The sequence below is a fragment of the Scyliorhinus canicula genome, chromosome 18 (assembly GCF_902713615.1).
Source record: "Scyliorhinus canicula chromosome 18, sScyCan1.1, whole genome shotgun sequence".
NCBI classification, from domain to species: domain Eukaryota; kingdom Metazoa; phylum Chordata; class Chondrichthyes; order Carcharhiniformes; family Scyliorhinidae; genus Scyliorhinus; species Scyliorhinus canicula.
This window is the reverse complement of record NC_052163.1, coordinates 73,233,749-73,259,400: the sequence shown is the minus strand read 5'-3', so window position 1 is coordinate 73,259,400 and position 25,652 is coordinate 73,233,749. Positions and strand designations below refer to the sequence as shown.

At 51.3% G+C, this 25,652-nt stretch overlaps 1 protein-coding gene across 5 annotated transcripts in view; it reads right to left on the bottom strand.

Annotated features, from left to right (window-relative positions):
* LOC119953175 (very low-density lipoprotein receptor-like) overlaps positions 1–25,652 on the bottom strand; it is a 91,545-nt gene that overhangs the window by 38,903 nt on the left and 26,990 nt on the right. For all 5 annotated transcript variants that reach the window (XM_038777133.1, XM_038777134.1, XM_038777132.1 and 2 more), the window contains exon 6: positions 5,676–5,894. In XM_038777133.1, coding sequence (XP_038633061.1) covers positions 5,676–5,894 — 219 coding nt within the window. The remainder of the gene's footprint in view (positions 1–5,675; positions 5,895–25,652) is intronic.

Sequence of the window (25,652 nt, the reverse complement as noted above, 5' to 3'; positions counted from 1 at the left end):
CCTTGTTGCGTCCAGTACGGTGTCGTCCCTATCTACCAGTCGGTCATACATGTCACTACAGTTCCCTTTCTCTAGGATACTTGCGTCCAGTAGGTCTTCCAGTAGTGTCTGTCGTGGCGGTTGTGGGTACGTCCTTGTCTCCTTTCGTAGGAAGTTTTTGAGCTGCAGGTACCGTAGCTCGTTCCCCCCAGCTAGCTGAAATTTCTCTGTCAGTTCGTCCAGTGTTGCGATCCTGTCGTCCGTTTTATAGGTCCCTGACTGTCAGTGTCCCCCCGTCCTGCCTCCACCTTTTGAAGGTGGCGTCGGTCAGTGCTGGTTTGAACCTATGGTTGTTGCAGATGGGAGCCCTGTTCGACATTTTGGTCAGGCCAAGTTGCTGCCGCAGTTGGTTCCAGGATTGGAGGGTGGCTGTCACCACTGGGCTGCTGGAGTGTTTTTTGGGTGGGGATGGGAGTGCTGCCGTGGCGAGGGCCCGGAGGGAGGTTCCCATGCAGGAGGCCTCCTCCGCACGCACCCACTCAGCTTCTGGCTCCTGGATCCATCCCCTTACTCGCTCGGCTGTTGCTGCCCAGTGGTAGAATTGTAGATTCGGGAGGGCTAACCCTCCCCTGGTTTTTGTTTTTTGTAAGACCTTCTTTGGGATCCTAGCATTTTTACCCCCCCATACGAACGCCATGATGAGTTTGTCCAGCGCTTTGAAAAAGGCCTTGGGGATGTAGATCGGAATGGATCTAAACAGGAAGAGGAACCTGGGCAGTACGTTCATTTTGATCGTCTGAACTCTCCCCGCGAGGGAGAGCGGGAGTGTGTTCCATCTTTGCAGGTCCTTTTTAACTTCCTCCGTCAGGCTGGTGAGGTTCCATTTGTGGATCCCTTTCCAGTCATGGGCTATTTGGATCCCCAGGTAGCGGAATTTATGTCGGGCTTGTTTGAACGGCAGCCCCTTTAGTGTTGCCCCCCCCCCCCCCCCTTGCGGGTGTAATGGGAAGATCTCACTTTTGCTCATGTTGAGTTTGTAGCCCGAGAAGGCTCCAAACTCTTTCAGGAGCGCGATGATTCCGTCCATGCTGCTTTGTGGGTCCGAGATATAGAGGAGCAGATCATCCGCATAGAGTGAGACTCTGTGCTCTCTACCTCCCCTTCGGATCCCCCTCCAATTTTTTGCTGCCCTGAGCGCGATTGCTAGCGGTTCGATTGCTAGTGCGAACAGCAGCGGGGACAGTGGGCATCCTTGTCTGGTGCCCCTGTGCAGCTGGAAGTATTGGGAGTTGGTATTGTTGGTCTGTACACTCGCCATGGGAGCGTTGTACAGGAGCTTTACCCAAGCTGTGAACCCTGTTCCAAGCCCGAACCGCTCCAGTACCTCTATGAGGTATATCCATTCGACTCTGTCGAAGGCCTTTTCTGCGTCCAGGGAGACGATCACCTCTTGTGTTCTCTCCCCGGAGGGGGTCATTATCACGTTCAGCAGGCGCCTGATGTTCGCGGTCAGCTGTCTACCTTTGACAAAGCCCGTCTGGTCCTCTGTGACCACCTCAGGTACACAGTCTTCTAGCCTTTTGGCTAGGATTTTGGCCAGTATTTTGGCGTCTGCATTCAGCAGAGATATGGGTCTGTATGACCCACATTCCGTTGGGTCTTTGTCTTTACGTAGCTAGCATTTGGCATCCACGTTTAAAAGCGAAATCGGCCTGTATTACCCACAATGTTCCGGGTCCTTCCCTCGTTTAAGATTGAGTGAGATTAAGGCCTGTGACATTGTTGGGGGGAGGGTTCCTTTCTCTCTAGCCTCATTGAAGGTCCTCATCAGGAGTGGGCTCAATATTTCTGAAAATTTCTTATAGAATTCTACCTGGTAACCGTCCAGCCCCGGGGCTTTACCCGATACCATGCCCTCTACCCTTGACAATCTCCTCCAATTCAATCGGGGCCCTCAGCCCCTCCACCAGGTCCTCTTCCACCTTTGGAAACCTCAACTAGTCCAAAAAGTGCCTCATCCCTTCTGCTCCCGTTGGGGGCTCTGACTCATATAGTTTACTATAGAATTCCTTAAAGACTCCGTTCACCCCCCTGGATCCAAGACCGTGTTACCCTCCTTATTCTTTACTCTCCCGATTTCTCTGGCCGCCTCCCTCTTTCGCAGTTGTGCTAGCATTCTACTCGCTTTTTCCTCATACTCATAGGCTGCCCCCCTTGCCTTCCTCAGCTGTGCTACCGCTATCCCTGTGGTCAGCAGTTCAAACTCCGCCTGCAGACTACCGCTCCCTCAGTAGCCCCGCCTCGGGGGCCTCCGCGTATCTCCTGTCCACTCGGAATATCTCCTCCACCAGTCTCTCCCTCTCCGCTCTTTCTCTCTTTTCCCAATGGGATCGAGTTGAGATGAGTTCCCCTCTGACAACTGCCTTTAAGCCTGCGCCCTTCGCTTCCTCGAGCGTCCCCGCAGGGATCCACCGCCCGACCCTCAATTGGTACCCTGGAATTGATATCTCCTCTGTCAACAAAGCAGCATCCCCCCTCCCCTACCCCCCAACAGCACCACAACCCATAAACCCCCCGCCAAGCACTTGCTCACCCCCCCCCACTACGCTCCCGAGAGTCAGCTGACCCATGCTGACCCCGCCAGCTCCCGGCCCTGGCACCGATCAGACTGTCGCCTCATTGTCCGGACCCCTCTCCCCACATGAATAAACCAATTAAGCTACCTCTCCAGGCCCAGTGAGTAAATAGTAATACGAAACTAAAAATTAACAGAAGACACAACATTGCCCCGTGAGGAGACACTTGTTGAACCAAGGCTCCAACTTCCCAAAAAATCGCATTAAGTACAGGGCCCCATCCCACCTCCATATCTCAACTTTGCCGAAAACATTGCACCCTCCAGCCACCACCACAGCCCTTACACGCACCTTACACGTTACCCAGCCCCACAGCTTAACTGTCCATTAATTAGAGTCCAGCTTTTCTTGTTTGATGAATGACCATGCCTCGTCCGGCATCTCAAAATAGTGATGCCATTCTTTGTACGTGACCCATAGCCTCGCTGGGTGTAGCATCCCAAATTTCAGTCCCTTGCTGAAGAGGGTCGCCTTCACCCGGTTGAATCCAGCACGCCTCTTGGCCAGCTCCGCACTCAGGTCCTGGTAGATACGTATCACGCTGTTCTCCCACCTGCTGCTCCTTTTTTTTTTGCCCACCACAAGACAAGTTCCTTGTCCGAGAAGTGATGAAATCTCACCACCATGGCCCTCGGCGGTTCATTCGCCTTGGGCTTCCTTGCGAGGGCTCTGTGTGCCCCATCCAGCTCCAGGGGTCGAGGGAAAACCCCCGTCCTTATCATTGTCTCCAGCATCTTGGACACAAATGCTCCCGCTTCTGACCCCTCCACACCTTTGGGGAGGCCCACAAATCTCAGGTTCTGTCTCCTGGACCTGTTTTCTAGGTCCTCCAGCCTCTCCTGCCACTTCTTGTGGAGGTCATCCTGCGCTTCCACCTTGAGGGCCAATACGTCCAACTCGTCCTCATGGTCGGATAGCTTTTTCTCTATCTCCTTAATCGCTTTCCCTTGTGTCGCCTGAGTTGCGATTATTTGGTCTATTGATGCCTTCATCGGGGCCAGCATGTCCTTTTTAAGATCAGCAAAGCAGCTCCTAAGGAACTCCTGTTGCTCCTGTGCCCACTGAGCCCATGGACCCTGGTCTATACCAGCCGCCATGCCGTGCCTCGGCGCCCGCTCCGCACGCTTCTGTCTGTTGGGATTTAAACGCTTCACCCGGCCACTCCTGGTCCAGCTATCCATACAACAGAGAGAAAATCCTTTTGGCAGTGTTCGCTTCACCAATCCGCCCCAAAAAGTCCGTGAAAACTCCTGAAAAAAGGTCCGAGAGTCCATTCCAGACGGGAGCTGCCGAATGCGCGACCTACTCCTCCATGGCCGCCACCGGAAGTCCCGTCACCGCTTCTTCAATGCCTTTGCGAGATCTTTTCGCAGTTGTTCCCTCGGCTGCTGGAATTCAGCTTTAATAAAGGCCATCAAGTCAGTTTGAAGCCTTTAAGCTTGCCCTTCCCCCGCCTGCTGCAGCTCCAGCCAAATCCCTCACTGTTTCTGCCGGCTCTGGTAACCAAGGGACATACCTATCCTGGGGGAAAGTACTCCTCCAACATTCACCTACGTCTTTTCATCAATATTCCGCCCCGTATTAATTAAAAAGAGCTATTTTCTGTCATCTTGGGCTGGAGCTGCCTTGTGTGTGACCACTTACTCCATGGTCCACACCGGAAGTCAACATACTCACATTTTTTGAGGAGTAGCTAATGTGATTGGTAAGGGATTCCCTATGGATGTTGATTACATGAACATCCAGGACGTCCCCGTGTCTGCGTAGATCTCAAACCCATAACCCAAAGATGTGCAGAGAAGGTGAATTTTAAAAATAAATAAATTTAGAGTACCCAATTCATTCTTTCCAATTTAAGGCAATTTAGCGTGGTCAATTCAACAACCCTGCAGATATTCAGGTTGTGGGGAGGGAAACTCACATAAACATCTGAGTAGGTGAATTGACCACGCTAAATTGCCCCTTAATTGAAAAATAAATTTAAAAAAGACTGGGTGGAATTTTCCCAAAATTTGTCAGAGTGCCAGTTTCAGACTGAAAACTGTGTGCATTTCCACAGATGCACAGTCGAGCTTTCACTCCAGTTTTCTGGCACTCAGAGTCTTGGGAAGTGGTTTGCGTGGAACCTCTGACGGGGCAGGACCTGCCAGAGAGATCGGTGTGCATTTTTAAAGATCTCCACGAACTGCACTGAGAATAAGAATAAACTTGCCTGTGCACTCCCAGCGTGGTCATCATGACTGGTTGTTTCTGAAAACCAGTAGTAATGTGCACCAGTGACCAGTGTGATGTTGACCAGTGACCAGTCTGAGTGGGACAATGTGTTGATAGCAAAGATACACTGCAGACGGAGGCCATTTGGCCCATCTAGTCTGCACCGGCCCCCGGAAAGAGTACCCCACCTAAGCCCACACCTCCCCTCTATCCCTGTAACCCAGCAACTCCACCCAACCTTTTTGGATACTAAGGGTAACTTAGCATGGGCAATCCACCTAACCTGTACATCTTTGGACTGTGGACGGAAACCGGAGCATCCGGAGGAAACCCATGCAGGCACGGGGAGAAAGTACAAATTCCGCACAGACAGTGACCCAAGCCGGGAATCGAACCTGGGATCCTGGATCGGTGAAGCAACTGTGCTACCCACTATGCCCCCCCCCCCCCGTGACTACTAGTTCCACAGAACGCTATTCGCCTGCCGCTGAAATAAACCAGGGCCTCTTCCCAGAAGATTTATTTAATCCTTCAATCCAAACAAATCATTTAATTTAGGTTAAGTAGACCCTGTATAAAGAATAAGACTCCCAAAGATTACACCCAAGGTTCAGCAGGGTCAGTTCACCTGTTGGCTGAGTTGAACTATCAATCTGAAATCGGAGTTTCTTTGTGAGCTAATACAACTTTTAGTAACTGTGCAGAGCTAGTGGGACTTTGAATTAAACATTTACTTAGAATAACTAACATCTTGGTTCCTACTCAGTCTGAACTTTGAGCAACCAAGTACAAAATGGATTGTTACGAGACCGAAAAGTGCTGCTGGTAGGAAGGCATTAGACATACCTTGATTCTGGGTCGACTGCTATAGCTGCAGGTTCCATCAGATTCTTACTGAACAGTGTCTTCCTTTTCAATCCATCCAGAGTGGCAAGAGATAAAGTCTTGGCTCCAGAATCAGTCCAGTAAATGTGGCTGTAAATCCAGTCCACAGCTATTCCACCAACTCTCTGCACATCTCCCAAAATCTGTCTGATGTCTCTTCTGTTTTGATCGATTGACATCCTGCAGGTGAAATGATAGTCACTCTCTAAATTACAGTGTGAATCACAACAAAGCTACCATATATTTTCTAGAGTGTTTGCTATTTCACAGGATAGTGTTTCTTTTTAAAAAACAGTGCTACAGTTGTTCACTTTCAGGTGGGGGGGAAAGCAGGGCATAGGAAGAGAAGGCCATTCAGCCCTTTGAGCCTGTTCTTTTCATGGGCAGTGGGCATCGTTGGCGAGGCCAGCATTTGTTGCCTTAAATGCCCTTTAACAGATTGGCCAGCTCAGCCATTTCAGAGGACAGTCAAGAGTCAACCATATTGTAGTGGGTCTGGAGTGACATGTAGGCCAGACCAGGTATGGATGGCGGATTATAACAATCAATAAGAATCGTCATGGTCATCATTACCGAGACTAGCTTTCAATTCCAGATTTATTACTTTAATTTAAATTCTACCAGTTGTCATGGTGGGATTTGAACCTAAGCCTCCGGATTACTAGTGCAGTGACAATACCAACACACCATCTTCCCCAATCAGTTGGAGCATGGCTGATTTATATCTTAACTCAATTTTCCCACCTTGGTTCCATGGCCCTCAATATCCTTGGGGATCTTGGGACTTTATTTTTCTGATTTTTGACCATTACAGACATCTAACAGCAGTGGGGTGATGGGCGCCAAGAGAAGCAAATTAATTGCCATAATCACAAAGGCAGACGAAAGCCTGCATAAATATGGGCCAGCAGCCATTTGTTACATCCCATTGGTCAAGCAATGGGTATATTCTCAAGAGGCATAGAGAAAGGAAAAAGCAATGTCAGAACAAAAAAATCCTACAAATGCAAACTGCAAGGAGTAAATATCTATGGTATACGGGGGTGTAAAATGGAAAAAGCTGGGAGGGCAAATGGGTAGTGAGAGAGAAAGATTTTAAGGATGATTTTGAAACCAGGGAGGTGCCATTATCAATATAAACTTTGACTGCAATCATATCTGGACTATATCCTTGATCTGGAATGCATTATTTACAGTAAGACACCATAACATCCAGTTTTAAAATCACTCCCCAACTGCATAATTGATCAAAATGATTCTTTGCTATATAGGTTGGGATTTAACGAAAACACTTCTAAGTGTTGTTTTGGGCGCAATTGGCGGGATGATTTTCGCTGGCCATGTTGGCGAGATCGAGGCCCATTTTAACAGAAAATGGAGCCCCCACGAGCTTCTCGCCGTTAAGATCCATCTTGCTCTCTGATTTGTCAGACTTGCGCCTCAGCGTCTCGCCGCTAACAAGGGGAAGTTGCTTTTAAACACTCCCTCACCACTCATTTCCAGTCAACACATGGGCAGGGCGCAGATCTGCTGCTCGCTTTGAGGATACCTCCCTGGCCACACTTCTTGACATTTGAGAGGCTGGGCATCCTGTTCTCTCAAGGGGGTCGAAGAGTCAACAATACTGCCTGGGAGGCAGTGGCAGCGGCTGTCAGTGTAGGGAGCAAGACCAGGATGACCAGCGGCAGAAGACCAATGACTCCACTGAGCTGCAAGGGTAAGTTACCACCTCACTTCTGGCATCAGCTCTGCCTGCAACTCCTCAAACTCTCAACTCCCCCCCCCCACCCCAAACAAATCACGAGCTGACACCTTGCACTGTCCATGTGACAGCATTGGTAGAAGTGACCACCACACAGTCCTTGTAGAGACATTGAGGATACCCTCCATCGTGCTGTGTGGCACTACCACCATGCTAAATGGGATAGACTTCGAACAGATATAGCAACTCAAGACTGGGCATCCATGAGGCGCTGTGGGCCATCAGCAGCAGAACTGTATTCAACCACAATCTATAATCTCATGGGCTGGCATATTCCCCACTCTACCATTACCACCAAGCCAGGGGATCAACCCTGGTTCAATGAAGTGTGCAGGAGAGTATGCCAGGAGCAACATCAGGCATACCGAAAAATGGGATGTCAACCTGGTGAAGCTACAACGCAGCACTGACTACTTGTGTACCAAACAGCACAAGCAGCAATAGACAGAACTAATCAATTCCACAATGACCGCATCAGATCTAAGCTATGTAGAATAGAAACCCAACATTGCAGTTGGAGGCCATTCGGCCCATCGAATCTGTACCGACCCTCTGAAAGAGCACCCTACCAATGCCCACATCCCTACCCAATCCCCATAACCCCATCTAACGAAATTTTAATCCACCTAACCTGCACATCTTTCAACTGTAGGGGGAAACCGGAGCACCAGGAGAAACCCACACAGACACAGGGAAAATGCACAAACTCCACATGACAGCCACCCAAGTCCGGAATTGAACCCGGGTCCCTGGCGCTGTGACGCAGCAGTGCTAACCACTGTGCTCCCATGTTGTCCTGCCACATCTAGCTGTGAATGGTGGTGGACAATTAAACATCTCACTGGAGGAGGAGGCTCCACAAATGTCCCCATCCTCAATGATGGAGGAGCCCAGCACATATGTGCAAAAGGCTGGGCTGAGGCATTCGCAACAGTCTTCAGTCAGAAGTGCCAAGTAGATGATCTATCTCGGTCTCCTCCGGAGGACCCCAGCATCAAAGATGTCAGTCTTCGGCCAATACGATTCACTCCACGTGATATCAAGGAACGGCTGAAGACACTGGATACTGCAACGGCTATGGCCCTGACAATATCCAGGCAATAGTTCTGAAGTCTTCTGCTCCAGAACTTGCCGCACCCCTTGCCAAGATGTTCTAGTATAGTTTTTAACACTGGCATCTACCCGGCAATGTGGAAAATTGCCCAGGTAGGCCCTGCACACAACAGACAGGACAAATTCAACCCAGCCAATTACCACCCTATCAGTCTACTCTCCATCATCAGCAAAGTGATGGAAGGAGTCATCAACAGTGCTGTCAGCGACACTTACTCAGCAATAACCTGTTGATGGAGGCTCAGTTTGGGTTCTGCCAGGGCCACTCAGTTCCTGACCTCGTTACAGCCTTGGTTCAAACATGGACTAAAGAGCTGAATGCCAGAGGTGAGGTGAGGTGAGAGAGACTGCCCTTGACATCAAGGCATAATTTGACCAAGTATGGCATCAAGGAGCCCTAGCTCAACTAGAGTCAATGGGAATCAGGGGAAAACTCTTTGCTGGTTGGAGTCATATCTGGCACAAAGAAGATTTGGATTTGGATTTGTTTATTGTCACGTGTGCCGAGGTACAGTGAAAAGTATTTTTCTGCAAGCAGCTCAACAGATCATTCAGTACATGGGAAGAAAAGGGAATTAAACAAAATTCAAGAAAATACATAATGGGGCAACACAAGATAGACAATGTAACTAGATAAGCATTGGCATCGGATGAAGCACACAGGGTGTAGTGTTAATGAGGTCAGTCAATAAGAGGGTCGTTTAGGAGTCTGGTGACAGTGGGGAAGAAGCTGTTTTTGAGTCTGTTCGTGCGTGTTCTCAGACTTCTGTATCTCAGGCCCGATGGAAGAAGTTGGAAAAGTGAGTAAGCCAGGTGGGAGGGATCCTTGATTATGCTGCCCGCTTTCCCCCTGCAGCGGGAGGTATAGATGGAGTCCATAGATGGGAGGCAGGTTCGTGTGATGGACTGGGCGGTATTCACGACTCTCTGAAGTTCCTTGCGGTCCTGGGCCGAGCAGTTGCCATACCAGGCTGTGATGCAGCCCGATAGGATGCTTTCTATGGTGCATCTGTAAAAGTGGGTAAGGGTTAATGTGGACATGCCGAATTTCCTTAGTTTCCTGAGGAAGTATAGGCGCTGTTGTGCTTTCTTGGTGATAGCGTCAACACGAGTGGACCAGGACAGATTTTTGGTGATGTGCACCCCTAGGAATTTGAAACTGCTAACCATCTCCACCTCGGCCCCGTTGATGCTGACAGGGATGTGTACAGTACTTTGCTTCCTGAAGTCAATGACCAGCTCTTTAGTTTTGCTGGCATTGAGGGAGAGATTGTTGTTGTTACACCACTCCACCAGGTTCGCTATCTCCCTCCTGTATTCTGACTCGTCGTTATAGGGGCAGCAGGGTAGCATGGTGGTTAGCATAAATGCTTCACAGCTCCAGGGTCCCAGGTTCGATTCCCGGCTGGGTCACTGTCTGTGTGGAGTCTGCACGTCCTCCCCCTGTGTGCGTGGGTTTCCTCCGGGTGCTCCGGTTTCCTCCCACAGTCCAAAGATGTGTGGGTTAGGTGGATTGGCCATGCTAAATTGCCCGTAGTGTCCTAATAAAAGTAAGGTTAAGGGGGGGGGTTGTTGGGTTACAGGTATAGGGTGGATACGTGGGTTTGAGTAGGGTGATCATGGCTCGGCACAACATTGAGGGCCGAAGGGCCTGTTCTGTGCTGTACTGTTCTATGTTCTATGTTATTCGAGATCTGGCCCACTATGGTCGTATCATCAGCAAACTTGTAGATGGAGTTGGAACCAAGTTTTGCCACGCAGTCGTGTGTGTACAGGGAGTAGAGTAGGGGGCTAAGTACACAGCCTTGCGGGGCACCGGTATGGAGGACTATTGTGGAGGAGGTGTTGGTGTTCATTCTTACTGATTGTGGTCTGTTGGTCAGAAAATCGAGGATCCAGTTGCAGAATGGAGAGCCAAGTCTTAGGTTTTGGAGCTTTGATATGAGTTTGGCTGGGATTATGGTGTTGAAGGCGGAGCTGTAGTCAATAAATAGGAGTCTGATGTAGGAGTCCTTGTTTTCGAGATGCTCTAGGGACGAGTGTAGGGCCAGGGAAATGGCGTCTGATGTAGACCGGTTGCGACGGTATGCGAATTAAAGTGGGTCAAGGCGGTCCAGGAGTACGGAGGTGATGCACTTCATGATCAGCCTCTCGAAGCACTTCATTACAACTGACATCAGGGCCACCGGGCGGTAGTCATTGAGGCACGTTGCCTGGTTCTTCTTTGGTATCGATATGATGGTGGTCTTCTTGAAGCAGGTGGGGACCTCGGAGTGTAGTAGGGACAGGTTAAAGATGTCTGTGAATACCTCTGCCAGCTGGTATGCGCAGGCTCTGAGTGCACGACCAGGGATCCCATCCAGGCCCGTCGCCTTCCGCGGGTTCACTTTCAGGAAGGCCGATCTGTCTTCGGAAGCTGTGATGGTGGGTATGGGTGAATTCCCATAACAGCCTCCCCAAACAGGCGCCGGAATGTGGCGACTAGGGGCTTTTCACAGTAACTTCATTTGAAGCCTACTCGTGACAATAAGCGATTTTCATTTCATTTCATTTTTCATTATGGGCTGCTGGGGCACTCGACAGCAGATTGTTGGTTACCTGCTCGAACTGAGCATAGAATGCATTAAGTTCATCGGGGAGGGATGCGCTGCTGCCAGAGATTCTGCTCGGCTTCGCTTTGTAGCCCATTATGTTGTTTAGTCCTTGCCACAACCGCCGAGAGTCTGTCTGTGACTCGAGCTTAGTTTGATATTCTCTCTTGGCATCTCGGATGGCTTTGCGGAGGTCGTACCTGGATTTCTTGTATAGGACAGGGTCGTGTGCCTTGAACGCCTCAGATCTGTCCTTCAGTAGGGAGTCAATCTCGCGGTTGAGCAATGGTTTCCGGTTGGGGAACGTACGTACTGCTTTCTTTGGCACGCAGTCGTCCACACATTTGCTGATGAAGTCTGTGACGGTGGTAGCATACTCATTTAAGTTAGTCACTGAGTTCTTAAATATGGACCAGTCCACTGTCTCTAAGCAGTCACGCAAGAGCTCTTCTGTCTCCTCGGGCCAGCACTGCACAACCTTCTTAGCTGGATTCTCCTGCTTGAGTTTCTGCTTGTAAGCCGGGAGAAGGGGCAGTCTTATGGTCTGATTTCCCAAAATGCGGTCAGGGGATGGAACGGTAGGCGCCCTTGATTTTTGAGTAGCAGTGGTCAAGAGTGTTGTCGCCCCTGGTGGGACAGGGGATGTGCTTGTGGAATTTTGGCAGTACACTCGTGGTTGGCCTTGTTGAAGTCTCCGGCCACGATGAACAAGGCCTCCGGGTGTTCTGTTTCGTAGTTGTTTATGACTGTGTACAGTTCATCCAGCGCCTTCCTCACTTCTGCCTGGGGTGGGATGTAGACCGCTGTGATAATGGCTGAAGTGAACTCACGTGGAAGATAGTATGGGCGGCACTTTACGGTCAAGTATTCCAGGTCTGGGGAGCAGTAGGTCGCCAGGGTCGCTACATCCAAGCACCAGGAGGAGTTGATGAGGAGGCAAACCCCTCCACCCTTCGCTTTGCCTGAAGATGCCGTGCGGTCCACCCGGTGAATAGAGAAGCCTTCAGGTTGTATGGCACAGTCCGGTGAGGCGGGGGTGAGCCATGTCTCTGTGGAACAGAGCACACAGCAGTCTCTTACTTCCCTCTGAGAGGTAAGTCTGGCGTTAAGTTCATGAAGCTTGTTTTGAATCGCTTGGACGTTTGCCAGGAGTATGCTGGGGAGAGGGGTCTTGAAACCGCGTTGCTTCACTCTAACCTGCAGACCGCCGCGTTTCCCTCGCTTCCTCAGTTGGCGGCTGCTGCTGGATGATCCTGGGATCCGATGGGCCTTGTGGAAGGTAGGTGGTTCCGTCTGGCTGGGTCCAGGGCGCTGGCGGGGACCAGGGCGCTGGTTACGTTTCCGGGGTCGCGTCTGGCAGGGTCCCGGGCACTGGTGAGGTAGAAGGGTTGCTTGGGGGGGGGGGGGGGGGGGGGGGGGGGAGTTTGCGATCCGGATGGGTCCCGGCGTTCTGCGGGCGCGGGAATACCTTGCAGTGCGTTCGAAGATGGTTGTGGTGGTTGGAGGTCAATCATTTCAGCTCCAGGACATCACTGCAGGAGTTCCTCAGGGTAGTGTCCTAGGCCCAACCATCTTCTGCTGCTTCATCAATGACATCCCTTCCATCATAAAGTCAGAAGTGGGAATGTTTGTGGATGACTGCACAATGTTCAGCACCATTTGCAACTTCTCAGATAATGATGCAGTCCATGTCCACATTCAGCAAGACCTGGACAATATTCAGGCTTGAGTTGACAAGTGGCAAGTTACATTTGCATCACACAAGTATGGCACAGTCCGGTGAGGCGGGGGTGAGGCAAACGTCCAAGCGATTCAAAACAAGCTTCATGAACTTAACGCCACACAAATATCTCCTACAAGAGAGGATCTAACCACCGCCCCTTGACATTCAATGGCATCTATGATCTATGTTTACCATCTTTGAATCCCCCACAATCAACATATTTGGGGTTACCATTAATTAGAAACTGAACTGGACGAGCCATATTAACACTATGGCTACGAGCGCAGGTCAAAGCCTAGGAATCCTACTGCAAGTAACTCACCTCTTGACCCCCCCAAAGCCTGTCGACCATCTACAAGGCACAAGTTAAGAGTGTAATGGAATACTCTCCACTTGCCTGGATGAGTGCAGCTCCAACAACACAAGAAGCTCAACACTATGGGACAAAGAAACCCGCATGATTGCTCCCCTTCCACTTCATTAATGAACAGTGGCAGCCATGTGTACAATCTACAAGATGCACTGCAGTAACTCACCAAGGTTCCTCAGACAGCAAAAACCCACGACCACTACCATCTAGAAGGACAAGAGCAGCAGATACCTGGAACCCCACCACCTGGAGATTCCCCTCCAAGTCACTCACCACCCGGACTTGGAAATATATCGCTGTTCCTTCACTGTCACTGGGACAACATCCTGAACTCCCTCCCTAACAGCATAGTGGGTGTACCGTAACCTCAAGGACTCCAGTAGTTCAAGAAGGCAACTCACCATGACCTTCTGAAGGGTAAGGGATGGGTAATAAATGCTTAACCAGCGATGCCCACATCCTGTAAATGAATGTTAAAAGCCCTCCCCACATCTTATCTTTCTGCTTGTTCCTCAGCAGCCCGTAGCACCCACCAGTACAACCCCTTCATGCCCAGTTGCAGTGCCCACACATGCAACCTGCAATAGACTCCCACTGATCCATCAAGCACATGGCTCACAAAGCTCTCTCTTTGTCCCTGCAGAAGATAGCCCAAAATAAGCGGGAAGGTGTCAAGATGAAGGGGAGGCTACTTCCCGAGATTAGAGTCCTCACCCCGCCTTGAGGAACGGACCCTGGAAATCGCGGGGCTGTCTGAGGAGGGACCAGTCACCGACAGCGAGGTTGACCTATGTCACAGAGGTGAGGATCCACTGTCCCTTCATCCAGATGACCTGCCTCAACTTGCCCAAGTCAGACAAAATGATCCTCACCTCTCACTGACCACATGTCCATTGGCTTTCAGGATCTCATCTGCTGGGGCCGGGCCATCAGGAGTCATTTCCCCCTCCCTCGCATTTCACCCAAGAGACCACCTTGGAGAAGAGCTCCGAGGAAACCAGCAAAGAAGCATCACAGCTGTCACCTCCACATTCCACCAATGCAGAGACACCTCAGTGGGTGAAATTAGTGGTCAGGCTTCTGGGCACAATCTGGTGAGCACCACACAGTTGTCGATGCAGATCAGGTGGAGCAGGAACATGCAAGGTTAGCATAAATGCTTCACAGCTCCAGGGTCCCAGATTCGATTCCCGGCTGGGTCACTGTCTGTGTGGAGTCTGCACGTCCTCCCCCTGTGTGCGTGGGTTTCCTCCGGGTGCTCCGGTTTCCTCCCACAGTCCAAAGATGTGCGGGTTAGGTGGATTGGCCACGCTAAATTGCCCGTAGTGTCCTAATAAAAGTAAGGTTAAGGGGGGGGTTGTTGGGTTACGGGTATAGGGTGGATATGTGGGTTTGAGTAGGGTGATCATGGCTCGGCACAACATTGAGGGCCGAAGGGCCTGTTCTGTGCTGTACCGTTCTTAAAAAAAGAGTCAGCGGTCGGAAGTCTGCTGGATTCCAGGACTCAGCTGAGTCCCAGTCAGATGCCGAGTCTCTGGATAAGGTTGTCCCAGAGCTGATGCAGATGCTGGGACACGGCTGTGAGATTCAGGAGGGGATGTCAGCAACATTCCAGTGAATGCATAGCTGACTGAAAGTGCCTCTAGGGCTACGGGTGCAGATGATGCGGACAATGTGTGGCACCAAGGCCAACACTGCAAAGGTGGTGACCGGAAGCCTACAGGACGAGGTCAGCGTCTTGAGTGTTGGTGTCCAAGGCATGGCTCAGTCTACTACAACCATGGCTAAGGGCCTCGACATCACGTCCCAGTCGCTGGGAGTCACGTCCCAGATGCAGGTGGACATTGCCAGAGCACTGCAGAGCATGGCCCAATAATAGAGGACCATCGCAGAGGGCGTCAACACAATGATGCAGACAACGGTGAGGTACCAAGAATGGCAGATCCAGATAACGCAGAGGCCTCTGGAGCTCACTCCACTGCCCCTCCATCCCATGGGGACCCCTAGGCTCCATGGGCACCGTCAGGGAGGAGGAAGCGCTGGTGACCAACCCAGAGCACGCCACCAAGGACAAAAGCGATCTCCAGTTCATCTGAATCCCCCCTCCTTACACCAGCGCATCTCAAGGGCAGCGGGCAGAACAGGGTGGCACGGCTAAGCCAGTGACATGGTCAGGCCCCTCCTGCTCCAGACCCACCAGAGGATGTTCGCTAGAACCCCTTCCTGTTAACAAAGGGCACTCCCTCTTACCCCGGTGTGCGAGGCGATATGCAGGTCAGCGATTACCCCCTGGACCTAGGTCACCCCAGCAATGGCAGAGAATGCTGTAGCCATGCACCTTGCTGGATTTGGTCCAGCTCAAATTTGATATAGTCAGCTGCCTGGGCACACAGGGCATCCATGACCTCACAGATGCACTTCTGGGCTATAGCTTGTGAAATGCCAAACAAGTGCCCACTCAAGCCTTAGAACGAACAAGTGGCATAGACGTTCAGGGCTGTGGTGATCTTCATGCCACCAGGAGCCAGTCTCCGTCTCCTCCACGAGGACATGGCAACTCTTTGCTGAGTTGGAGTCTCCTGCACTACACACTGCCCATCATCTCCTTGAAAGACCAATGACACCTGGACACTTTGGGAAGTCGCTGGCGTCCCACTCTGCGTTACCCCTCGGTGTGATGCGCGGTCAGGTCATCAGTGTGTTTGGTGGTCCCCTGCACAAGGGGTGCAACCTCTAGCCTGCGTCGGCGCTGCTGCCTTCTCCGGCATCTGGCCGCTGAGCTGCCACCAGCACCGAAAGGGCATCCTCTGCAGGGCCGACACCACCATCTATTTTAGTATCTGTAAGGAATTGGAGAGGATGGAGAGAGATCGATAATCAGTTATGGCTTCAACCACGGGACCCTCAAATCCCCCAAGCAACCCCCATCCTTACGTGTCCCGCCTTCTCAGAATGCCATCCATCGAGGCAGTTGTGCTGCTAAACCTTGCTCTGCACACTCATCCCCGGCCACAGCAGGAGCCCCTAGACCCCAGATGCTTGCCGGGAACATGAGGGGAACCATGCTCAGATGCCCTCCCCTGATTAACACACTAACCCTTTGGTTGCGAGGATATCCCCAATGCTGAAGCCGAGCTCTTTCAGTATTTGATTGTTGGCTGCTGCCTCTATGGTGCTGACGCTTCTAGACGGCAGGAAAACAAGGTTTCAAAGTTTGATTGAAATGCGATGAAATAATCATCGTCTGAGACATGGCACAGGTACCCACAAGAATTATCTTGGGAATATTTTGCTTATTTTTTAAAAAGTTCTAATCAAGGGGCAATTTAGCATGGCCAACCCACCTACCCTGCACATCTTTGGGTTGTGGGGGTGAGACCCACGCAGACAAGGGGAGTATCTGCAAACTCCACACAGATAATGACCCGGGGCCGGGTCCAACCCGGGTCCTCGGCGCCACCGTGCCGTCCTTAGAATACAATAACCATTAAACAAGGAAACGTCACCATTCCCTATTGGTACCAATACAAAGCTATATCCACTCATTTTCACACAAAAAAACAAACACAGGGTATCACCCATAGAATCATAGGAAAGTTACAGCACAAAAGGGGGCCATTCGGCCCATATTGTCCATGCTAGCCCGAGGGCACCCAGGTGCCCTTTTTGCTCCCACCTTCCTACATTCGGTCCAAAGCCCTGTAGTTTACAGCTCTTAAAGTGCAGATCCTGGTTTTAGAATTCTCCACCATGGGAAACAATTTTATCCTGTCCACTCGATCTCTTCCCCATATAATTTGGTACACCTCAATTAAGTCACCCCCCAGCCTTCTTTGTTCCAAAGAAAATAACTCCAACCTATCCAATCTCTCCTTGTAGTTACGCTTTTTGAGCCCTGGCAATATTCTTGCACTCTCTCCAGAGCAGTTACGTCCTTCCTGTAATGTGGTGACCAGAACTACACACATTACTCCAGTTGTGGCCTCACCAGTGTTTCATACAATTCCAATATTATATCCTTACTTTTATATTCTATACCTCTGCCAATGAAGGACAGCACTCCATATGCCTTCTTTACAACCTTGTCTACTTGAATTGCTGTCTTTAAGGATCTGTGTATTGGAAAGCCAAGATCTCTCACTTCATCTACTCCTCTAAGGATATTCCCATTTATTGCGTGCTCCCTATAACTGTTTGACCTCCCTAAATGCATGACCTCACACTTCTTGATGTTACATTCCATCTGCCACTTTATCACTCTCGCCTTCAGCCTATCGACATCAGCCTATATATATATATATCATATATATTATAGATCTATATCATCCATATCACCCTTCGCAGGTTTCTCAACAGAAAAGGAGGATAAGCCTGAGAATGTGTTATCATGTCCAGAACCTCATTGTAAAAATGATCTGTCCATCAATGTGTTAATCGTTCTACGTATCAGTGCCATTCTCCGTCCAAGAGCAGCAGCTGTGCAGTCCCTCCTTGAGTTCCAGCGTGTTTGACCCACGGTGCCATGCCATTATATGCAGCACTCACCACACCACCAACAACAGCAATATGCAAAAGCTTTTCTTCAACGGCATCAATGGGTGGTTCATTTGGATCAATGTCACGCAGCATCTTCTTGCTTCAAATTGGATTATCTTCTGAACCCATACTTCCCCCTGAGCCTAGTGTTCCAGAACCCTGGTGTTATAACCCCACTGGAGGTTCCACGATCAGGACCATAGTTTCCTATGACCTCCCCGGAATATGAACTTCTTCTTTAAGGGGGCAGGACGCCCCTTAACAAGGAAAGCTCCAGCTGTATAAAAACCCCAGCTTGCTGCAGGTCAGGAAGGAGACCATAAGAGGAGTGGAGGAGTATCAAAATTGTATTGTATAAACTTTGTTCATTAATTTCCACTAGTGTCTATGCATTCTGCTTACCGCGGATTCAACACCAGGTGTCTCAGAAAAAAACCTGTCCTTCTATCCAGCTACAGAAAAAGGAAGGAAACAGCAAGAGCACCCTCCAGACATTTGCAGCCACCAGCAGGAGCAAGCAGCAAACACAATTTGCAGCTGTAAAGTGCTCTCACAACTAACAAGGCTAATTCCTTATTAGCAATAGCCTGCAGCTGTGAAGCTAGAGGCTTCTCGCGGTCAAAGGGAGTTAAATACAAATACAGAATAGGACTCTGTCTTGGAAGTATTTGGTAGGACATACAGGCAACAGCTGTAGTTGGATATGTACAATATTTAAGGATGGCTTGAAAGCTTCACATGTGATAAGCCCCTGATCACTGGCCCTGTGGCAACCCCAAATCTGGAATGCCTCAGCCCCCCGGCCAAGCACAACCCCAGAGGGGGTCCCCCAAGACCCCCAACGCAACCCCCCCTCCCCCATGCCCTTGAGCTGCATGTCCCAAATTGGAAATAGCAACTCACCTCCTCAGTTCCCCATAGCAGCCATTGCGCCAACTTCACATTATTAGAAAGAACTATTAAGCGACAGCCGTGTGATTTCTCACTGGGGAACTGGTTAATTCCCGGGAGGCCGTTACATTCAACTTCAATCTCGCTAATAGTATGGAAATTAATGCAAATTGGGGTCAATGAAATGCTTGCCATTTTTGGTCGAGATCCGGAACTTGTCACCGGGAGGGGCCAGTTAGATAGCAAACTGATTTGCGCCCACCGTGAATCTTGATTTTGGCCTTTCCGTGCCCAGATTCACATAGTGTGCAACACGGTGTTTAAATCGTGCCCATTGTATAACAATCCATACATTGGACTTCCGGGTGCGGCTATGACTAGCTAAGTCGCACACTTGGAAGCTCCTGCGACAAAGGTGTTTTCGGGCCAACTGGAGGGCCCCAAAGGTGCAGTAAAGACGAATCCCGGTGGGGGAAGGTCCCCTGAGGAGAACTTGACCGATTTTATGGTCGGTACCCGGAGTGGAGCGGCAAGAAAAACGGCAGCAGCTCCCCAAAAAAAGCGGGGGAAGAAAATCAAAATGGCGGCCGGCGGCGCATCGGAGGAATGGAAGAAATGGGCGGAGGAGCAGCAGGCCGCTCTCCTCCGTTTTTTCACGGAGCTGAAAGTGGAGCTCTTAGAGTCCATGAACGCGACGGCCACCAGGTTGGTGGGAGCCCAGGCGACCCAAGAGGCGTCGATTAAAGAGCTGCAGCAGGAGATGACCGCGAGGGAGGAGGAGGCCACAGTCATTGGGGCAAAGGTGGAGGTGCACGAGGCACTCCACATGAAGTGGCAGAGCCGCTTCGAGGAGCTGGACACTCGGATGAGGAGGAAAAATTTGAGGATCCTGGGCCTGGAAGAAGGCCTGGAAGGGTCGGATCTCCCGGGATATGTGGCGGAGATGTTGAGCTCCCTGATGGGGGAAGGGGCCGGTCCGGCGCCTCTGGAACTGGAAGAGGCATACCGGGTCATGGCCAGGAGGCCTAGGGCAAACGAGCCCCCGAGGGCGGTGCTGGTGCGGTTCCAGCGGCTAAGTGATCGAGAGAAAGTCCTGAGGTGGGCAAAAAGGGAGAAAAGCAGCAAGTGGCAGAACTCGACGGTAAGGGTGTACCAGGACTGGAGTGCGGAGGTGGCAAAGCGGCGGGCCCGGTACAACCGGACAAAGGCGGTGCTACACGCGAAAAAGATCAAATTTGGAATGCTGCAGCCGGCGCGCTTGTGGGTCACCTACAAGGACCAACATCATTATTTCGAGTCCCCAGAGGAGGCCTGGACCTTTGTACAAGAGGAAAAGTTGGACACGAACTAAAACCTGGGAGCACCGGCGGTCGTAGCCGCCTGGGGACTCTTGATTGAGCAAGTGGCCCTTTTCTTTTTCAGGCCAGGTCGGAACTGGGTAACAGTTTTGTGGATTGTTTGGGGTGTTTTTTTTCTCGAACGGTTGACTTTTCTGAATATCTTGAAGGTTTCGAGTTGTTGGGTGTTTCTGTATATTTGAACTGTTGAAATCTCTATTGTGGGTCGTTGGCTTCTTATGGGGTGTTTTTTCCCGTTTCCAATTTCCCTTAGTTATTTACCCCTTTTACCCTTTTCCTTTGGGTGCTTGTTTTTTGTTCTTTCTTTCTTTTCGGGTTATGGTTATCTGCGGTTATTTATACTGTTTGATGGAGGGTGATGGTTGAGCACACTGTTAGTTGATAGCTAGTTAATTATTCCGTTATTTAAGTATGTAGTTAAGTATTTATGTATTTATTTGCCATTGGGTATTTATATCGTTAAGTTGGGGAGACGGGACGGGGGGGAGTGGGCTGATTATGCGGGTCTTTCTCTGGGGTTTTAAGGGGATCTTTCACGGGCGCAGATGGGGTGAACCGGGAGGAGTCGGAATGTGGCAGGAGCAGCCGGGTCAGCGGAGACCAGCTGACTCTCGGGAGTACGATGTTGGGTACATCGCGGCTAGGAGGGGTCCTAGCCGGGGGGGGGGGGGGGGGGGGGGGGGGGGGGGGGGGGGAGAGGGGGGGGGGGAAGGGGGGGGGGGGCTGGGGGGGGACACCGGGTTGCTGCTGGAAAGACCAGGGACGAGAAGGGGAGAGCCGGGGGGGTGGGGGGGGGCCATCGCTATGGGAAGCGGGTCAGAAAAGGAGGGATGACCCGGGGCGAGCAAGGGACAAGACATGGCTAATCGACAGGGAGTAGGGACGGGTCGCTCAACGATCCGATTGATCACGTGGAACGTAAGGGGGCTGAATGGGCCGGTTAAAAGATCAAGGGTCTTCTCACACCTGAAGGGACTGAAGGCTGATGTAGCAATGCTGCAGGAGACTCATTTGAGGGTAGCAGATCAGGTCCGCCTGAGAAGGGGGTGGGTGGGACAGGTGTTCCACTCAGGCTGGATATCAAGAACCGGGGGGGTGGCGATTTTGGTGGGAAAGAGGGTGTCGTTTGCGGCGGCAGAGGTGGTGGCAGATAAGGAGGGCAGGTATGTGATGGTGAGGGGTAGGTTGCAGGGAGAGAATGTGGTACTGGTAAATGTGTATGCCCCGAACTGGGACGACGCGGGTTTTATGAGGCGCCTGCTGGGCCTCATCCCGGGACTGGAGGCAGGGGGCCTGATCATGGGAGGGGACTTTAATACGGTGTTAGACCCTGGGCTGGATAGATCGAGTTCCAGGGCGAATAGGAGGCCGGCAGCGGCAGAGGTGTTAAGGGGGTTCATGGAGCAGATGGGAGGGGTAGACCCATGGAGATTTGGTAGGCCTAGGGCGAGGGAGTATTCTTTTTTCTCCCACGTCCACAGAGTGTACTCTAGGATCGATTTTTTCGTATTGAACAGGGGGCTGATACCGAGAGTGCAGGACACGGAGTACTCGGCCATTGCGATATCGGACCATGCACCACATTGGGTGGACGTGGACATGGGGGAGGCGCGGGATCAACGCCCGTTGTGGCGCCTGGATGTAGGGCTGTTGGCGGACGAAGAGGTGTGCAGAAGGGTGAGAACGGGCATTGAGAACTATCTGGGTACGAATGACACAGGTGAGGTGCAGGTGGGGACGGTCTGGGAGGCCTTGAAAGCAGTGATTAGAGGAGAGCTGATCTCCATAAGGGCACACAGAGAGAGGAAGGAGAGGCAGGAAAGGGAGAGGCTGGTGGGGGAGCTCCTAGAAGTAGATAGGAAATATGCGGCGGCACCAGAGGAGGGGCTATTAAGGGAGCGGCGTAGCTTGCAGGCCAGGTTCGACCTACTGACCACTAGGAAGGCGGAAATGCAGTGGAGAAGGGCGTAGGGTGCGGCGTATGAGTACGGGGAAAAGGCGAGCAGGATGCTGGCACACCAGCTTCGTAAGCGAGATGCAGCCAGAGAGATTGGGGGAGTGAGAGAGAGGGGTGGGGACGTAGTGCAGAAGGGGCAAGAGGTGAATAGGGTCTTTAGGGACTTCTATAGGGAATTGTATAGGTCTGAACCGCCGAAGAGGAGAGGGGGAATGAAGAACTTTCTCGACAAATTGGGGTTCCCAAAGGTACAGGAGGAGCTGGTAGAAGGGTTGGGGGCGCCGATAGAGCTGCAGGAGCTAATTAAAGGGATAGGCCAGATGCAGGCGGGGAAGGCGCCGGGGCCGGATGGGTTCCCGGTGGAGTTTTACAGGAAATTTGTGGACTTGGTGGGTCCAGTGCTGGTGAGAGCCTTTAATGAGGCGCGCGAGGGGGGGGTTCTGCCCCCAACAATGTCGCAGGCCCTGATCTCCTTGATTTTGAAGCGGGACAAGGACCCGGTCCAGTGCGGGTCCTACAGGCCCATCTCCCTCCTAAATGTTGACGCCAAGCTGTTAGCAAAGGTCCTGGCAACCAGGATAGAGGACTGTGTGCCAGGGGTAGTCCATGAAGACCAGACGGGGTTCGTGAAGGGACGCCAACTTAACACAAATGTCCGGAGATTGTTAAATATGATTATGATGCCAGCAGTGGAGGGGGAGGCGGAGATAGTGGTAGCGCTGGACGCGGAGAAGGCATTTGACAGGGTGGAGTGGGAATACTTGTGGGAGACGTTGGAAAGGTTTGGGTTTGGGGAGGGATTTATCAAGTGGGTAAAGTTGCTCTATTCAGCTCCGATGGCGAGTGTGGTAACAAACGGGAGGAGGTCAGAATATTTTGGGCTCCATCGAGGTACTAGGCAGGGATGTCCCCTATCCCCCTTACTCTTTGCATTAGCGATTGAGCCGTTGGCGATGGCACTGAGGGGTTCAGGGGGGTGGAGAGGACTGACAAGGGGAGGGGAGGAACATCGGGTCTCGCTCTATGCGGATGATTTGTTGTTGTATGTGGCAGACCCGGAGGGGGGAATGCCGGAGGTAATGGGGATACTAGCGGAGTTCGGGGACTTTTCGGGGTATAAATTAAATCTGGGGAAAAGTGAGGTCTTTGTAATACACCCGGGAGACCAAGGGGAGGGAATTGGGAGGCTCCCCTTCAAAAGAGCAGTTAAAAGTTTTAGGTACTTGGGGGTGCAGGTGGCAAAGAACTGGGGGGCCCTCCACAAGTTGAACTTTTCCAGACTGGTGGAACAGATGGAGGAGGAGTTTAAGAGGTGGGACATGGTGCCGCTGTCAGGGAGGGTGCAGTCAGTTAAAATGACGGTCCTCCCGAGGTTCTTGTTTTTTGTTCCAGTGTCTGCCCATCTTCCTCCCCAGGGCCTTTTTCAAGAAGGTAACGAGTAGTATCATGGGGTATGTGTGGGCACATGGCACCCCGAGAGTTAGAAGGGTCTTTTTGGAGCGGAGTAGGGATAGTGGAGGGCTGGCGTTACCCAACCTTTCAGGATATTACTGGGCGGCAAATACATCGATGGTACGAAAGTGGATGATGGAAGGGGAGGGGGCAGCCTGGAAGCGCATGGAGAGGGCGTCCTGCGGCAACATAAGCTTAGGGGCACTGGTAACGGCACCATGGCCGCTCCCCCCCACGAGGTATACCACGAGCCCGGTGGTGGCGGCCACCCTCAAGATCTGGGGGCAGTGGAGGCGACACAGGGGGAAGTGGGAGGTCTGATAGGGGCACCACTAAGAGGGAACCACAGATTTGCGCCGGGAAATACAGGAGGGGGATTCCAGAGCTGGCAGAGGGCGGGTATTAGACAACTGAGGGACTTGTTTATAGAGGGGAGGTTTGCGAGCTTGGGAGAGCTGGAGGAGAAATTTGGGCTCCCCCCGGGGAACACGTTCAGGTACCTCCAAGTGAAGGCATTTGCCAGACGACAGGTAGAGGGGTTCCCCGCGCTTCCCGACAGGGGGGTGAGTGATAGGGTGCTATCAGGGGTCTGGGTCGGGGAGGGGAAGATCTCGGACATCTATAAGATTATGCAGGAGGTGGAGGAGGTACCAGTAGTGGAGCTGAAAGATAAGTGGGAGTTAGAGCTGGGGGAACAGATAGAGGACGGGACATGGGCAGACGCCCTGGAGAGGGTCAACTCGTCGTCGTCATGTGCGAGACTAAGTCTCATTCAATTTAAGGTACTGCATAGAGCCCACATGACGGGGACAAGGATGAGTCGGTTTTTCGGGGGTGAAGACAGGTGTATTAGATGTTCGGGAAGCCCTGCGAATCATGCACATATGTTTTGGGCATGTCCGGCACTGGAGGAGTTCTGGAAGGGGGTGGCAGGGACGGTGTCGAGAGTGGTGGGGTCCAGGGTCAAGCCAGGATGGGGACTTGCGATCTTCGGGGTTGGGGTGGAGCCGGGGGTACAGGAGGCGAGGGAGGCTGGAATATTAGCCTTTGCGTCCTTGGTGGCTCGGAGGAGGATCTTGATTCAGTGGAGGGACGAAAGGCCTCCAAGTGTTAACACCTGGTTAAACGACATGGCAAACTTCATCCAATTGGAACGGATCAAATTCGCCCTGAGAGGGTCGGTGCAGGGGTTTTTCAGGCGATGGCAACCCTTCCTGGACCTCTTAGATCAGAGATAGAAACTGAGGCCGTGACAGCAGCAACCCGGGAGGGGAGGGGAGGGCGGGAGGGAGGGGGGAGGAGGGGGGACAAAGACGAAGGAAGTACGGTAGCGGTGGTGGCACGGGCAAGGCCTGCCCGAGGACACTGCCAGAAATGATAAGTTGGTCTGACTGTCGGTTCGCCGGCGGGTGGGGGGGGGGTGGGAGGGACACGCGATTAGGGGGTGGGGGGGACTTTTTTTGTTAAGTAGGGGGGTTTGACTTTGTTTTGTTATAATTTAAATGTAAATGTAGGGGGGGTTAAAATGTTTGTATTTTGAAAAATTTCTTCAATAAAAATTATTTAAAAAAAAACAATCCATACATTTATATTCAAGTTATAATTGTAACAGTATACCTACCAGCTGAAATTTCAGGAGTGGTAGGAAATGTAGTACGGGACAGCAAGCAGTTAATACAGTAGAGGCATTTCTAATTATAGCCAGAAGGTTTTTAAACCCGATTGTAAAACAGTCTTGAAATTGCACCAAAAATTGGGAATAACTGGGCAGCGATCAGCTGTTTAAACTATCCTAAATAGTCAGCTTGCTTAATAGTTTTAGGTCATTTGTAATTGATGCCAATGGTAATAGAAACTGTCAATTTCCAGATGCATAGTAAATAGCTGTCAGGGATAAGTGGGAACTGGATCAATGTGTTACTCAGATACTGCAACATCTAAGATGCTACTTTACTCTCTTTTCAATGCAGCGTAGGCAAGGTGCAACAGTCTGCAAATAGTCAGTCACTCTGTCAATCATTGATCCTCCCACATATAGCTTTCTGCTTGGAAATCAGATCTGGGGAGGGGAAATTCTAAAACAGCTGCTGGTATAGTTCATTATGTTCCCATCACCGTTCCTCCATTGGTTCAGTAATCATTATATTTTTTAAATGGTTCTGCAAGTGTGCCACTCATTCCATTC